At 45.7% G+C, this 15399-nt stretch overlaps 1 protein-coding gene across 3 annotated transcripts in view; it reads left to right on the plus strand.

The window, feature by feature from the left end:
* The window catches only part of AXIN1 (axin 1), an 81738-nt gene that overhangs the window by 35628 nt on the left and 30711 nt on the right, over nt 1-15399 (plus strand). For all 3 annotated transcript variants that reach the window (XM_066977502.1, XM_066977504.1, XM_066977503.1), the window contains exon 3: nt 8102-8242. In XM_066977502.1, the coding sequence (XP_066833603.1) occupies nt 8102-8242 (141 nt within the window). The remainder of the gene's footprint in view (nt 1-8101; nt 8243-15399) is intronic.

Below are 15399 nucleotides of genomic sequence, written 5' to 3' on the forward strand. Positions count from 1 at the left end.
GAGAGCTGGGAGCTGGTGCTGCTGCATGCAGTCTGAAATGGCCGCTGTGTTTGCTCACCCACTTAAGCACATACATATCTCTGGCCATACTACCCATAGATGCAATTTCACTCTGAGAAGTCAATTCTGCTTTGCTAACTGGCTCGCCTATCAACCTGGGGCCGAATTTTTCCCCAGTTCTCAGTTTAAACGGGTGGGAAGGAGGCTGCCTTATCATCCTGAGTGCATGTGTCCAAGTTAGCAAGCCCCATGGCCCCTGGGGAGCACATGTGCATGGTCAGAGCATGCCCTCACCCCCACTCATTTTGTTGTTGTTTTTTTCCTTTGGGCTGGTGCCCAGCCAGGCTCTTGGGCAGCTGGAGCACATTGGGAGCACAGATTCCTGCCCAGCATCCCTCCCCTGATGGGATCCCAAGCTCCTGTGCACACTGCAAGGCCCTGGGATTTGAAAACGTGTGTATTTATTTTAATGCAAAATGTGATCTCAGAGTGCACCGGTGCTTCTGTCCCGATGTTTCCCCTCGCACCTGTCATCCTGGGCAGGCCCTCTGTGTCCTGGGGGTGTCAGGAGGGTTTGTTCCTCAGCTTCAAGTTCTGCTCACTGCCTTCGGGATGCAGTTTAATATCAGTCGCAAACTTAGTTATTAAGACAACTTTTTCTGGCAACATGTGTTGATGTTCACCACATCCTTGCGTGAGCTGGATTCTTTCCTTTCCAATAAAATATTAAAAATACAAATTCTCCTATGGCATATTGTCCAACACGCAATGGGTAGAGGCAAGTGTGGCTTATGAGTGGGAGCAATATGCCCTGGGTGTCCAGAATGCACGCAGGAAACCTGGTGGTGCCCTGGTTTTAGTAGCTTCTCAGGTCACTATAGAGCCTTTTGAATGACTGATGGAGTCAGGCTGCTCCAAATAAGTAAGGCCCTTGTCAAATCACAACTAATGCAGGCAAAAATCCTGTGTACTTTATAGAAAATTTCCCTATTTAATGTCAACGCCTCATAATGGAAAAGAATTGATACTAATGATCTCATAATTTTCTTTAAAAAGCTACATTATGATGTAAATTCAGACTAATATGTTGCAATGAGTGTGAGCAGATACCTGTTATTGCTAGATACAGATCAAAATGTTCTGCTACTTTTACTTTATTCCAGGAATACGATCCAAGCAGCCTGCTAATTGATGTGAGACATGGTGTTGTCCATATTTTTTCTTTTGCTTTAATTAATTTCTTGTGCATTGCACTATTAAGTAAGTGAGCTTTTCAGTCTTATTCTAGGGAAGATTTATGGGTTTTTTAGGAAGGATTTGACTTCATTGTGTGGCAAAACCAGTTTTACAGTGGATAACTAGTGGATGAAATACATAATTACATCGGGGTAACTGAGAATATACGTAAGCTTGCCTCTGTCAGGAAGGAGCTGGGAGGGCTGACATTATAGAAGCATGGTCAGATGTATCAAGGGACTTGTTCTTCAGTTTCTGTGGAACACTGTAGTTGCACCATGTTGTCTGAAATCCTTTCTTAAGAAGGTTAGGTTGGTGATGGGGCAGTGCAGCCAAAATATTTAGCCCATTTAGTCTTTATTTGCCTACTAAGCAAACAAATTCTTTCCTTTATTTCAGCCTCCTTCCTAGATTCTCACAAAATCTAAATCGTTTTTCTCACCCACCCTGCTGTATCCTGTGATCTAAATTACTGATTTCAATGAATGCATCTTCTGTACCTTAGTCTTGAGAAGCATTATGTCCTTGGTAGAAGCAAAGGAGTTGGAAACTGGAAATTGAGATTGTTAGATCTTGGGTTTAGGTTTTTTGGTTGTGCTTTAATGCTTAGCAATAATTACTGAAGCTACCCATAAAATAATCTCAGTGTACTCCTAAAATGGAATCGAATGCCTTAGAAATAAAGAGGAGAAGAGCCCTTATCTGTACTTTTAGTTAAGTTTTTATTTATTTCCCTTTTTCCTCCAGCGTGGGAGGATGAGTAACCATGGAAGAAGATACAGATTTGCAAAGGCAAGGAGTGCTAAAGAGAGTCTTTTTTTTTTCATCAGCTTTTAAAAGCCAGACTGTAATCATAAATTCCCCGATAGGTGGAGCATGCAGAAGTCGTCTTTAAGCCTACAAGTGACAGGCTGCTGTTGCTTTTCAAACTTCAGATTTCTTTTTTTTTGTGTAAGACAGAACTTTGATCTGGTTTCTTTGTAATGCTCTACAGAGTGCTCGGGCTGCTGTGCTCGCAGGCTGCAGAGCTAGAAGTGAACTTTCTTGGTGAGAGCCATCTGGACGCCTCAAAGAACAGATTCACATGTCCAGAATTGATGCCATCTTTGAAGAAGCTGCCCTTGCTTAGAACACATGGGATTAGCTTGACATTGGCAATGATGAAGTTCAGATGCACAGCAGTATCTGACTGCCTATGGTAATTGGGAAGAGTTTTGAGTGGAGGAACCCTGAGGATTTGCAATCAAATTATCAGCTAAATCCCCAGTTTTAACCTCCTGACTAGACTTTGTGTCTTTAGTGCAGGTTAAATCCAGTCAAGAGTAAAGGTTTTAGTGTTGCATCTTCGTAGACGTTTCATTCTTAGCTCCAAAACACACTAGTGATGGTCTACTGGAGAACGCTGTGGATGCTTTGGGGCATTTCTAATAGTTGTATACCCAGTACAGTGCAACCCTTGGTTGTGGTAGATGGTACCATGGATTGGAAACTGAAACACTTGAGTTGGTAGAGTAATGTAATTAAGTCACACTTCTCTGTAGATACCATTCAAATCTCTTGTTTTAAAGGTGACCCTGCCACTCGGTCATTGTTGTCAGCACCTGCTATTTAAATATGCTTCAGCTCATACATCATAAGCTAACGAGTGCACCTTTTAATTTGATTGACTGGCTGTGATAACAAAATGTGGTATTGCATGAAGGATGTGACAGTTGCCCACTTGCTGGTAGGTGTAAATAAAGGAGGTAGGAGAGCTCTGTTTGAATATTTCTCGCCAGTCACAGACTCAACAAGTGGTCAATTTGAAAAATTTGAAAGCTTTTTTTTTTTTTTCTTGGAGGGAAGTATGTGGCTTTTTTAATGGACGTGGGAAATGTTGACAGAAAGAGAGATCCCGAGTTTCTGCAGAGCATGGCTTTTGGGATGTCCTTCCCTGGGACATAGCCCCGTCCACACTTCTCCTGCAGCTCAGGGCTTTCCAAGGCAACTCGTGAAGTTTGGATGATCATCAGCTGCCTTATTGCTCAAGCCATCTAGAAAATGGGATTTCTCCCATGTTGAAAATAGAGCTCACCCAACCTTTGAGGACCAAAGGTTCAGAATATGACACGGGATTAAGAATATCATTGTTGAGAACTGTGTCGTGGGTATTTGGCTTTACAAACAGGATGTTTGAATCTCTCCCACTGTGGATGCTAAAGGTGATGCAGTTCTTTTCCAGAGCATGCCAGACCTACATTTTTCAAACAGAGCAAAGAGCAGCATGTTTGGCAAAAAATGGGCACTTTGTATCTTTGATTTAAATTGAAATAGCTGTGAGCTTGGAATTGTGTAAAGGAGACTGGGAGACCAAAGCTGGGAGGGAAACGATGCCCACAGAGACTCATGATGCATTGAGAACTCCATGTAATCTGCCTCTTCACTCTTCCTGCCCTCACCTCTCTTCTCACTTACATCGAAGCTCCAAGATGTGATGGTGCTCACGTTCAAAATTCTGTGTGCTGGTCTCGGTGTGAGTGCTTGGAAGTGTTCACAGTCAGGCTGGACGGGGCTTTGAGCAACCTGACCTAGTGCGGCATGTCCCTGCCCATGGCAGGGGGGGTGGACTGGATGATCTCTAAAGGTCCCTTCTCACTCTGTGATTCTATTAGGTAAAGGGATACAGCCAAGAGAACATGCAAAATAAACTCTGAACAGGTAGAAGGAAACCCTAAGGAGATGCTTACTGGTTTTCTGAAACTGTTTTGGCCCCTGTCAGCGTTAATGGAATTAACAATGATCAGCGGAGAGCTGTACAAAAAGGAGAGGCGGCTGGTCGAGCTGACTTACGTGGGTCACTGTGGTCGTTATTAGAATTGTTCCGTATGTGGTTTCTCTGAGGGCTGAACAACTGAGAGCTGCAGAAGAAAAGTGCTTTGTTTCTGCAGTGTGTGAAACATTACATGTTAATTTCTAAAAATATAATTGAATTTTTGGTCTAAAGTGAATTCCGGAAGTCTGCAGGAATCTTTTTGAAGTCTAACTAAATGCTCACCTTTCCTTTTATTGCCCTTATCAGCACATAGAGCTCGGTATGTGAAGTTTTTAGCTGACATTTCAAATCGCTCTGAGTGTGTCTGTATCCGTTTTAAAGCAGCCTCCCCTCCCAGATCAGAAGTGACCGGTTTTTTGTTAGACTCCATGTTCCTTTAATGTTTCCCTGCTAATAGACGTTGAAAGCCATCTTCAGAGGCACAGCACAAAACATTCAAATGGTGATACGAGCCAGCTGAAGAGAGTTGTCAGGGAGAGGGAACATTAAGAGAAGGATTGAATACAGATGGATTCCTCAAAAGTAATGTAACCTGTTATGATTGCTTTGAAATCCTATACCCTTTCCATGTACTTACGCTTACTGAAAGTTTACATTTGCATTGATGTATTAGAGGCAGAGCTAACATGGAAGTAATCCCTGTTGTATACACGCTTAAGTGTGTAATTTTAGCTAAATACAACAGTTGTGACCAAACTCTTTCCTGCGTTCTCAGTGGAAAGCCCACGGCCCTGTTGGGCGCTGCAGGAGAGCCTGTACGTCCCGGCTGCTCCCAGGGGCGAGGGACCACCAGGCGCCCCTCTTGTCCCCGCTACCGTGGGAATTCCTTCGGCCGCCTCAGATTCGGGCCCAATGAACTCTTAAAACACTTTGTGCCGCCGGAGGGGATGGGGGTTGCCTCCCTTTCCCCCTCCACCAGACCCAGCTGGCCCTCAACTCTACTTCTGGTTGTTTTTGCAGCTCTTGTGCGTGCCCACCTGCTCTGCCACCCCAGAGAGCTCTGAGCCAAGGCGAGGGCGAGGCGGGGAAGTGCATGGCTGCAAGCGAAGGACGGTTCACGGCCCTGATGCCTTGGCTTCTGCAAAGCTCCCACTGTCTGCAGGGCCCAGCGCTGGGCTGGCGCGGCCACGCACAGGCAGGGCGCTGGCTTTCGGCTGCAGGAGCTCAGCAGGGACCCGGTGTGCCTCCCACCGCAGCACAAAGCACTGCTCCTGCAGGGCTCGGCGGAGGGCCTCCTCTGCCCTCCCTGCAGCCCAACACCTGCGCTGGCCTCTGGGAGAGGGAAGCACTTGAGCGCGTGCGGCTTTGAAGAAAGCAGCTGCCGCGCACAGGGCCAGGGCTGACATAGGAGGGCTAGGATGCATTGCAGCTTCCACTGTGTAGACGCACTAGAAAAGCTCCAGAAAGCAGGAACAGAAGTCTGTTCCCACACAGAGTGTGCTGAATGCTGCGGATTCCAATTTTGTCGCTTCCCAAAAGGGAAGGTATAGGTTATAGCAATTAAAAAAAAACCAGCACGGGGTTTGTGTACCACTGATATCCCAGCAGAAAGCATTGCTGTATCAGCAGGGCTAATCTGGGGAGATCGGAGGTGTTTTCCTTCCCTTCGAAGTGATCAGTGGATACAAAGGAGAAATTGATTGATCTGTGCATTTTGTTTTGTATATCATAGTGCTTTCTTAATACAGGGCTAGAATAATCCAGGCCACTTCCAGAGAGGCCTGGCAAAATGTCCACTAGAAGTTGGTGTTATATTTTAATTGGGTTATCCAAAAAGCTTCCTTCTCTTTGCCCGCAGGGAAGGCCTGACCTGTCCATCATTCTCAGCTCAATTTAAGAGGTTTTACCTGCCTCCATCACGCAACTGTCATATCAGATTTGACAGGAGGGTTACACGGCACAGTGTTCATTTAATTTTCAGAACTGCCCATTGTGTAAGGGGAGAACTGGTGGATGGGTGGTGGTAAGGTTTTCACATATTACACTTTGCTTTTTGGGGTGAACTTGTTCAAATTATCTCATGTCTTAAATACTTGCCCTGGAAATCTGTTTGGAAATCTGATGGAAGTTAGAAATAAGGCTGCTTCAGTGCACATTTAAAGGGACAGAAGGTTTGTGTGCTCAGACACATCCACGATGACTGGCCATCCCAAGGTTCAGGTTAGCATTCGTACCCAACTGACGCTGTTCTACATCAGAGTGGCAAAACCGCACAAGACTCCCTGTGCCTCAAACAGCAGTGGAAAACCTCAGGTGACTCCGTTTGAGATGTTCTTTACACTACTCTGCAACTACACTAAGCTCCATCATCCACAGAGAAATAGCTTGGGGTTTTTGTTGTTCTGTGGCAAGCAAAGTAATAGTTTTCTCTCTGTGAGAATAGGAGGGTAATAGCCTCTAACTGACCACATAATGGGCCTAAAACAATACGTTTTTTCTTAGTGACCTGTGAACGTGGTGGTGTCCGTGACCCCTTGTATTACAAGGAAGATTGTTTGGTTCTGTTTCTAGGAGCAGAAGGGCAGGGTGAACAGGACCTGTGTGAGCAGTGTGCTAGCCAAAGGCTGTAGCCCTGTCTAACTCACTTTTAAATCACTTTGGTAGTGCTTCCATCCTTGTATCCCAAATTCCATAGCATTAATAAGTCATTCTGAAAGCCTCTACTTTGAATGAGTTGTCTGCTATTCCCAGCTCGTGTCATGTTGTGGCCAGTGTGATAAGACCAGTAGGTGGTATCAAGGTGATGGTTGTCCTGTGTTCGTACTCTGTAAAAATACACCAAAACTGCCTACTTTTTCCCTTGCTGGTGTCTTCCTCACCTTCACTCCATCCGTCTGTTTTTCTTATGGTGTTGTGGTGGTGGTTTTTTTGTTTGTTTGTTTGTTTTTGTCTTATCTAAAGGAAAGCTCATCAGGGCAGGGACTGTTTCTTGTTGCCTGTAGGACTTTGACCACTGCATAAAGGCTTTTCACGGCAGAACTGGGAAACGAAAGTTGAGTGATATGTGCTCCTTGGCAGGGTTTGCTCAAGGTCTGTTCTGAGCCACATCAACTATGTGCCTGTTGCTGAGTCACTAAACAAAAGATCACGCGGATGAACTTGGTAATCTGAAATAAAACATCACTGTGATTTTCAGAGCTGGTAACAGAGCTTGGAAAACCCAGGAATTCGTAAACTGATGTCTGTCTGCTCTTCATGCAGAGGGATAGGCAGGGAGAGTGGGGGATTAAATGATGCTTGTTGCTGTGCTGGTGTGAACATCTCAGCTTGTTCCTCTTTCTGGTGGCTATTTCAAACAACTTGCAGTGACAAGATGCCTGTGTGGCGTGACTGATCTGAGGTGCACTAGAGTTGGATGTATACGAGAGATTGCATGTTCAGTAACTGTCTGGAGGACAAGGCATATGGGATTGTGTATGAAGTAGCCTCTGTAGATTCATGGACAGATTGTCCATTGGAAAAGCAGGTGCAATGAGATGGTCCTTGCTGGGGGAATTTGCAAGTGTTTAATGTACCCGAGTGTGACATTTGAAGTCAGCTTCAGGTTCGGCATTGTAAGCAACTGCCATTTCTTACTTACCTCCCTACCTTGGCAAACATGTTGGAGGGAAGTAAGGTGGGATGTAGAAGCAAGCATAGAATTGGTGTACTGTGTTCACTGTTGGAAGAGTAGAAAGAAGCCTGCCTTTACTAAGAAAGATACTGTCTAATAATCTAGATACTGCTTTTACATGTCCTGCAGTGCTCATAAAGTGTCGATGCTAAGCAGTTAACCAGTGGACACAATAAATCCTAATGTGAACTGGACTTCTGCCATAATAGTCTTGTTCCCTGTCTTTCTTCAACTCTGACAATATCATCTTTATGAATTCCCTTTTGCTTCCAGTCAAATCATTCATGGTTTTATCAGTGCGACTTAACATGAACACAGCTTATTCTGTCACCAATGCTGGGGCTCAAAGACAGAGTCCTTCTGCCCAGTGATGCAGAGAAGCCGGTGGAGTAGGGTCAAGATTGTGTCCTTTTGATTTGACATTTTCATTTTTCTTCCAGGCATGGGTCATGGAGAGAGCCTGTTAACCCTTACTATGTCAACACGGGATATGCTCTGGCCCCAGCCACCAGTGCCAACGACAGCGAGCAGCAGAGCATGTCCAGTGATGCAGACACAATGTCGCTGACAGACAGCAGCGTGTAAGTAACCGTAATCTGTTGTGGCAATAAATGGGAGAATAGTATTCGTTTCTTTAGTGGGGGTGCTGATTCTGTGTTAGACTGAGAGTGACATTGCAACAGGTGGTATTGGGCAGAATATCTGACTTCAACAAGGTCATGATCATTCTGGTTTTCATGTCAAGCTGAGTTGTTTTGTCACTGTGCAGGCAATGCAGCCTCGCTGATCTTGGGAATATTTGCGACATCAAATGATTTGAGTGAACTAAAATAAATGATGAAGGAGTTCCGGCTGCGTTGCTTGCCAAGTGCAAATAGACATGAGCTCTCTTTGGATTCTTCTTCATCTTTGGGTTCCTCCTTGTCAGGATGACTCAGATGACAACCCCATCAAGACTTGTACCACTGCTCTTTTTCATGTCTTTTATCTCTTCAAAGTTCCCACTTGTTCCTGCAAACCACAGTATTTGGGTGGCTGATTACTGAAAAAAAAGGCTGCGTGACGAGTTCTAGTAATTGTTTTGCTGGAATACAGCTCAGGAAGCTCCTCAGACTTCTTATCCAAAGCTAAGGCAGAACTCAACTGTAGTTGTATCTCTGTGTTCAATTACCCTCTTTTTTTATAATGAATCAGAAGGAAAAGTTGGATTAGGACAGTACCTACAACTGGGGGGACTTGGGCTTACATCCATGTTCCTCACTGCAGAATTCCAGTGCTGCCTTAGTTGCTCTGTGCCTTGGGCCTGTCTGGAAACAGCTTTTCCATCAAAGCACATTGTAATAGCAACTGCAAGGAAATACCAGATTCTTTGAGTATATGTAGTAGAAAGAGTAAGTAGATTGAGAAGCTTTTGAAGGCAAAATGTAATTTGACTAAGTCTCTGTAGCTGGGCTACAAGGTGCCACTGAAGGTGTACTCAAGAACCCCAGCATCTGGGAAACCATTCAGCCAGAGCTGGCAGAGGGTCCTGCAGAGCTGCCAGCCTTTGGCAAGCACGCGTCAGCGTGGGCTGTGCTGGATGAGCTGGGTGTGCTGCATGCATGTGCTGAGGCAGCAGAATGGGTTTTGAAGGTCAGGTAGGATCTTTTACATCATCATTCCAGCCAGGCTGTGCTTTGCTACCCGTTGATTTGTTACCACAGGTTTGGAAGCTCTCTGCCTGTGCATATCACAGCAAGACAGTAAAGACTGGTCCATTTGTTCTCGGCTAGTTCATCTAATCAGATGTTCTTGTGAGAATACTTCACAACTGAAATGATCCTTGTGTGGCTTTAGTGGTTCAGAACTATTTAAAAACTGAAACTGAGGAGTCTCCACATCATGGTTAGGCCCCGTATACCTATGGAAGCCTCCTCCCTCTGCTGCAGAATCACAGAATCACAGAATTATAGCGGTTGGAAGGGATCTTGAAAGATCATCGGGTCCAACCCCCCTGCCAAAGCAGGTTCCTTAGAGCAGGCTGCCCAGGTAGGCGTCCAGACAGGCCTTGAATATCTCCAGGGAAGGAGACTCCACAACCTCCCTGGGCAGCCTGTTCCAGTGCTCCGTAACCCTCACCGTGAAGAAGTTCTTTCGCATGTTGGTGCGGAACTTCCTGTGCTCCATTTTGTGGCCATTGCCCCTTGTCCTGTCCCCACAAACCACTGAAAAGAGGTTGGCCAAATCCCTCTGTCTTCCACACTTAAGGTGTTTATAAACATTGATGAGATCCCCTCTCAGTCTTCTTTTCTCCAGGCTGAACAGACCCAGGTCTCTCAGCCTTTCTTCATAGGGAAGATGCTCCAGGCCCCGTATCATCTGTGTGGCCCTCCGCTGGACTCTTTCCAGGAGAAAAGAGTTTCTGCAGGTTTAGCAGATACCTGCTGCCATGTCTTAATGTAAGCCAAGCCAATGCATCAGTCCTTTTAGCACTGAAGAAACTAAGAGAAACTTTGAGAAACTAACCAAATGAGAATTCAGGGTATGCTTTCCCCAGTGGAGACATCTTACTGGGCAAGTCTGCCTTCTGTGTCAGCTCTATGTGTGGAAATGCGTGCACCCTTAGGAATTTTCTTGAGTGATCATTTAAATAGATCATCCAACTTCTGGGTTTTCTACATATTCAAAACCATGTGCAACAGTAGAAGCTCAGAATGTGCAAATGAGTTGATCTTTCAACTCACCCTGGTTGTACTACAGTGACAACATCTGACTTGCCCATTCATTTGGTTCATTCATTCTTGACAGGCATGCTGGTGAGGACAAGCTGAATTACACTAACTTACGGAGCCCTAAGGGCCTGTTCTCTCTATAGCATCCAACTTTATAGCTAATTATTAGATTGCTCAGTGATTAAAATAAAAATAAAGAAGAAACCCACAGCTTTCACATTGCAGCTGTCCACCATGCCTTGAAGTACTTTGGATTCAAACTGCTGTCACAGGACAATAGTGCATATTTGGCACAGCACTGAGCTTCAGAAAGATCAGTGGTGATGTCTCAGAGGCGTATCTGTGTCTACCTGCATTGGCGTTGTGGGGTCATTGGAAGGTTGTTGCTGGCACAACTCCGTGTGGTTTGGACTTTAAGGTGGGCCCTGCTTTGTGTGTGGGGCTGACCAAAGACCTGCAGAGGTCCTTCCCAACCAAAATTACTCTTTGCCCAGGATTGGGGCCATTTCTTATTTGCAGAACTAGGCCTTCTAGGGAGCTACAGTGTTGTCATCTCACTGCCAGACACATAACACGAAACTTCATAAAGGTACCTAGGAATCCAGGCCATCTGTATTACATTATCCACCTGCAAAAGTCTAGTGATGCAGAGAGTGAGGACAATGCACTTGCCATATGCTTCAGGAATAAAGCAGCATCTGCCATTCCCCTTTGTGAAGAAATTGCCAAAATTTTGACATCTGTAACACAAATACATGAAAATCCTGATAGTTCTGGCTCTGGGGAGCCAAAAACTATAAGTTAGCCTAAGAGATTCATCACAGAACTGGAGTTCAAAGTGTGAGGCCATTCATCTGTGCACTGCTAATGACAGTACTCTGTAGCCAGACTTTTGATTCCCTAAAAGGGGATCAGTTTTGCACCAGGCCTTTCTGCTGATTCTCAGGATGACGCAGAGATTTTGGCTGACAACTTTTCTAGAGTCACTATTTAGCATTCCATCCCTTCAATAGATTTCTCTTAATAAACGTCACAGAATGTGGGGTGGGTACTAGCCTTCTCCTGACTGGACAATTGTCAGTGAAAGAATTGCCTCTGTAAATCCAGAATATTCTTATGCTGAAGTGGAAGCTACCACCACATAATAACCACCAGTTCTAGGTTAGGTCTGGTGACCACTGCACTTTTATGCAACTTATACTGATAAGCCCCCTCCAAATCTTTTTCTGCCTTTTCTAGTTACTGCCCTCATGACAGAGCAGTGCATCTCACCTGTGAGGTACCTTCCTTAAAGATGATGTGCAAAGGAATTAAAAATGGGCTGAGACTTTGTTGTTGCTGCTTCTCTGTGATGAAAAAAAAAAGATTTTGGGGAAAGCATTCAATGTTTGGTCTGTTTTTTAGTAGTTCAAATGTGAAGTGTCTTTCTGTAGAGCAGAAACCCTTTGATTCTTTAAGCGAAAGATGACAGTTTTACAGAATTAGGAGACCATTTTATTAACAGCAGTGCTGTAAACACAAAGTCCTCCAGGAGGCTCGTTTAGTCTCACTGTGAATGTCGGGAGCTGTCATACCTTGTACAAGAAACTTTCCAGCCTGTGTCGTAGATGTCATCAGTGGGTGCCCACCAAAGCACAACAGTTCCCCACCTGCCTTCGGTTCATCCAGTGAGCCAGTGAACCCGCAAAGTGGCTGCTGACTGTCAGCAGAGCAGGCCACCTGCCTGCCCAGCCTGGGCACTGCTGCTCCTCCAGGCAGTGCCAGCGTGCATGCTGCTGGATAACCAGGCAAGGGACCTCAGGGACCTCTTCCCCTCGCAGTGCTCGTGCAGCAGATCTGCCACCAGGCCTTCGCTTGCGCTCTGTGCCCAGACCTTGAAGGTCATGACTCGTGCTTGTGCGCTTGAGATCCCTCAAACAGCAGCATGAGGGATCCAGCAGATGTGAGGTGGAACTCACATCACTGGAACTGAAAGCCCTGGTGGATAAGGAGACTTCTGTATCTGCTGCGGTGGCTCTAAGCAAGCCAGAAGCAGACTTGCTGCTGGCTCTGTGGAGGCGTGGAGATGTTTAGGAGCAGTTCTCGAGTCCACTCTGCTCACCGGCACTAGCTCCTCGCACCATACCCATGTTGCAAAATGGAGGATGCAGACCTTGGTCAAAGTACCACGGGAGGAACTACAGAAAACTGTAGAGGACTGCTGATTTAAGGAGTCAGTGTAATACAAATCCAGCTGCCCTGTCACATACTTTTGTAATTCTTCAGACTCATCAGGTGATATGGAGGAGTATTCTGAAGCTAGCAGGGGTCATATAACTCTGTTATCAGAGGAAACAGATGTAAGAATTCTTCAAAATTAATAAGCTTTTAGCGATTCCTTTTCCACTGGTCCATTGGGCTCATGGGGTTGCACTAATAGTTATACCTGCTAGAAGTTATGATCATTTACACCCAAGTTCTTCAAGCGCCTAATTTTTATTTCAGTAGCCATAATGTCTTTCTTTATCAGGCAGAATTATTTTTGTTTGACCATCCTGCATCTTCTTTATTCTTGGCTCCTTTTTCCTTTAGGCATTTTATCCCTTCTGTGCCTACCATAGGCTGCTTCTAGGACTTTAATTATTGCCAATACATGTACTGCCTTCTGCTAATGACTAGCCCAATCTCAGTAGTTCCTTTTAAGTAAGTCTCAAAATCATGGGAGTATACCTGTGATCTTTCTTTTTGTGCATCTCAAACTGACTGCATGCAGATTCATCCCCAAATTAGGATTCTGGACATACAGCCTTGACCTTTGGTTACAAAAACTCTGTCTGCATTCAATACTAGCTCTTCATTACCAAATTTTGTTACAGTTTTACGTGGTATTGCTGAACCTATCTGCCTCCTGACTTTCAAAGGAATTTTTGCAGAATTGCTTAAGGCAGCAGAAATGAAGAACAACCAGACGACGTCAGAGAAGGGACTCCTGCTGCTTGACAAGACTTGCATATCTTGGTGCTTGTGCTTTGAATTTAGGCCTCCTCTAAGGAAAATGGCAACAAAAGGCTCATTCGGTGATGAGCAAGGTTTTTGTCTATGTATGATGTTTACGTACACAAGTCAAGCTCAATAATGACGAAATCTAGCTTCTGCTCAAAGACAGCGCATGAATGGTTTGTGATCCCAAGGTGGAAACCTCTGTGACCCTACGTCAGAGGAGACTGTGTCTGGGCAATGAGGATGCAGACACGGGCTGATTAAGGAGAGCCCCAACCCTCTAACAGTAAACTGAAGAAAGCGTGCCGGTGCACAAAGAGCACGGCTTGATGTCAGGCATGGTCTGCCACTGGTAGCCAGCTCAAGCTGGGGGAGAAGGCAAATAAGCGCCGCACACTGTGCAGTCGCTTGTTCTTTGATGTACTGCATTTGTCACCAGCTCCCTTCCAAGCTTTGATATTCTACCGATCGTGGCAAAACAGGTTTTGGAAGTGAAATTTCCCCACAGGCTTCGTGCACAGCCCAACTACGGAAAACCGCTAGCAGAAGCCTGTATGATATTCTTGCCATCTGGCCCTCTGAGCTAGGTCAAACAGACAGAGACAGGATTTTCAAAAGTGCCCAGCGCACGTATGTGCTTTTAAAAGTCATTTCCGTGGTACCCAATACAAGCACGCTTGCCTTAAAGACGAATTTTCAACAGGATGTCGTTCCTAGCACAAGTAAATATTGTAATGCGTTGAATTTATGTAATGAATATATTATCAGTCTCTGTTGTTGGAGAGGTTTTCATTTCAAGTAGCTTAAAAAACATTGCTCTTAAATACCTAGGCTCTGCTGATTGTTTTTCAGTCTTCCTGTGCCATACAAATTCCTCTGCCTGTGTAGGCAAACCAGCTTTGGTCCTCTGCTGAAACCCGTTTTTATAACGGGAACAGCAGCTGTGTTGTTTTAGCTGTTTCTTGTGGAGGCACAGTCTGGAGAGGACCCGGTGCCATGCTCCTAGCAAGCGCTAGCCCGGCTGGCGTGCATGGCCACCAGGGCAGCAGAGTCACTTGCCTGCTGGTGGCTGGTGCCGCGCTCCGCGGGGCTGCCGGCCCGGCCTCAGGCACATGGCAGCAATCACAGGTGCCACTACGCGGTCCGCGATCCCTTTCTTGGATAACCCCTGGTGTCAGCACCGCCTTTCCTAAGGGGACGAGACAGCCGCTGGGCAGGAGGGCTTGTCACGGCAGAGATACTCGAGGGAAATGAAGGCAGATCTAGGTACGAAGGCACCAGGCAGAGGCTGAAACGCATTAAATCGCCTCGCGATGTTCCAGTTCCAGTGCAGAAATGCCTTCGGTCAGCATGGTTCTTCTCTTTTTTTCTGCAAGAGCTTACGGCAGCGAACGAGAGGTCGTGTCTCTTAGCCCAGCGTTGTGCTCCAGCTAAATGAATAATAACCATACTCCTCTCACTGGGTCTCATCACCTCATACTCTTTTTGCTGGGTCTCATCACGTGTCCTGACTCCCCTCACCTGGATATGAGCTCTGCCTTCCCAGGCACTAGGTAAGCCCCCGCCACTGGTGGCATGGCTCAGCCGGGCTCGGCATGGTGCTCCGGGGTCCCTTCCGCCCCAAATCAAGTCAGAGCACCCAGAACACAGGTGGCCGTGTCCCAGAGTGAAACGGTTTAGAATAGTGGCTACTGCTCCCCAAAATCTTGCAGAGGAAATATTATTCCTCGGATGACTGGCCTTTGGCCAAAATGCCTGGCCATTTCCCTTCGTGCTTCTTGATGTGAGAAGGATCTCTCAGTGACGGTGGTGCTTTGATAAGAGTAATCGGTAGAAAATACTGGCTTCTCTGCCGATCTGTTTCCTGTCTTTCTTACAGTCAGCGATCCTGCATGACTTTGAGTTCTGCTCTATTTAAACAAGTTTAAGAGCTTTTTAATTTAAAAGATCCCAAATGATGATTTTCCAGCTTGTTAGGCTTAATGGTCAGATTTGGAGGCTTTCTCCAGAGGAGCAAAGAAGGCGCTCGTTAGTAGCATCTGACTGCC

This window comes from Anser cygnoides, chromosome 15, assembly GCF_040182565.1.
Source record: "Anser cygnoides isolate HZ-2024a breed goose chromosome 15, Taihu_goose_T2T_genome, whole genome shotgun sequence".
NCBI classification, from domain to species: Eukaryota; Metazoa; Chordata; class Aves; order Anseriformes; family Anatidae; genus Anser; species Anser cygnoides.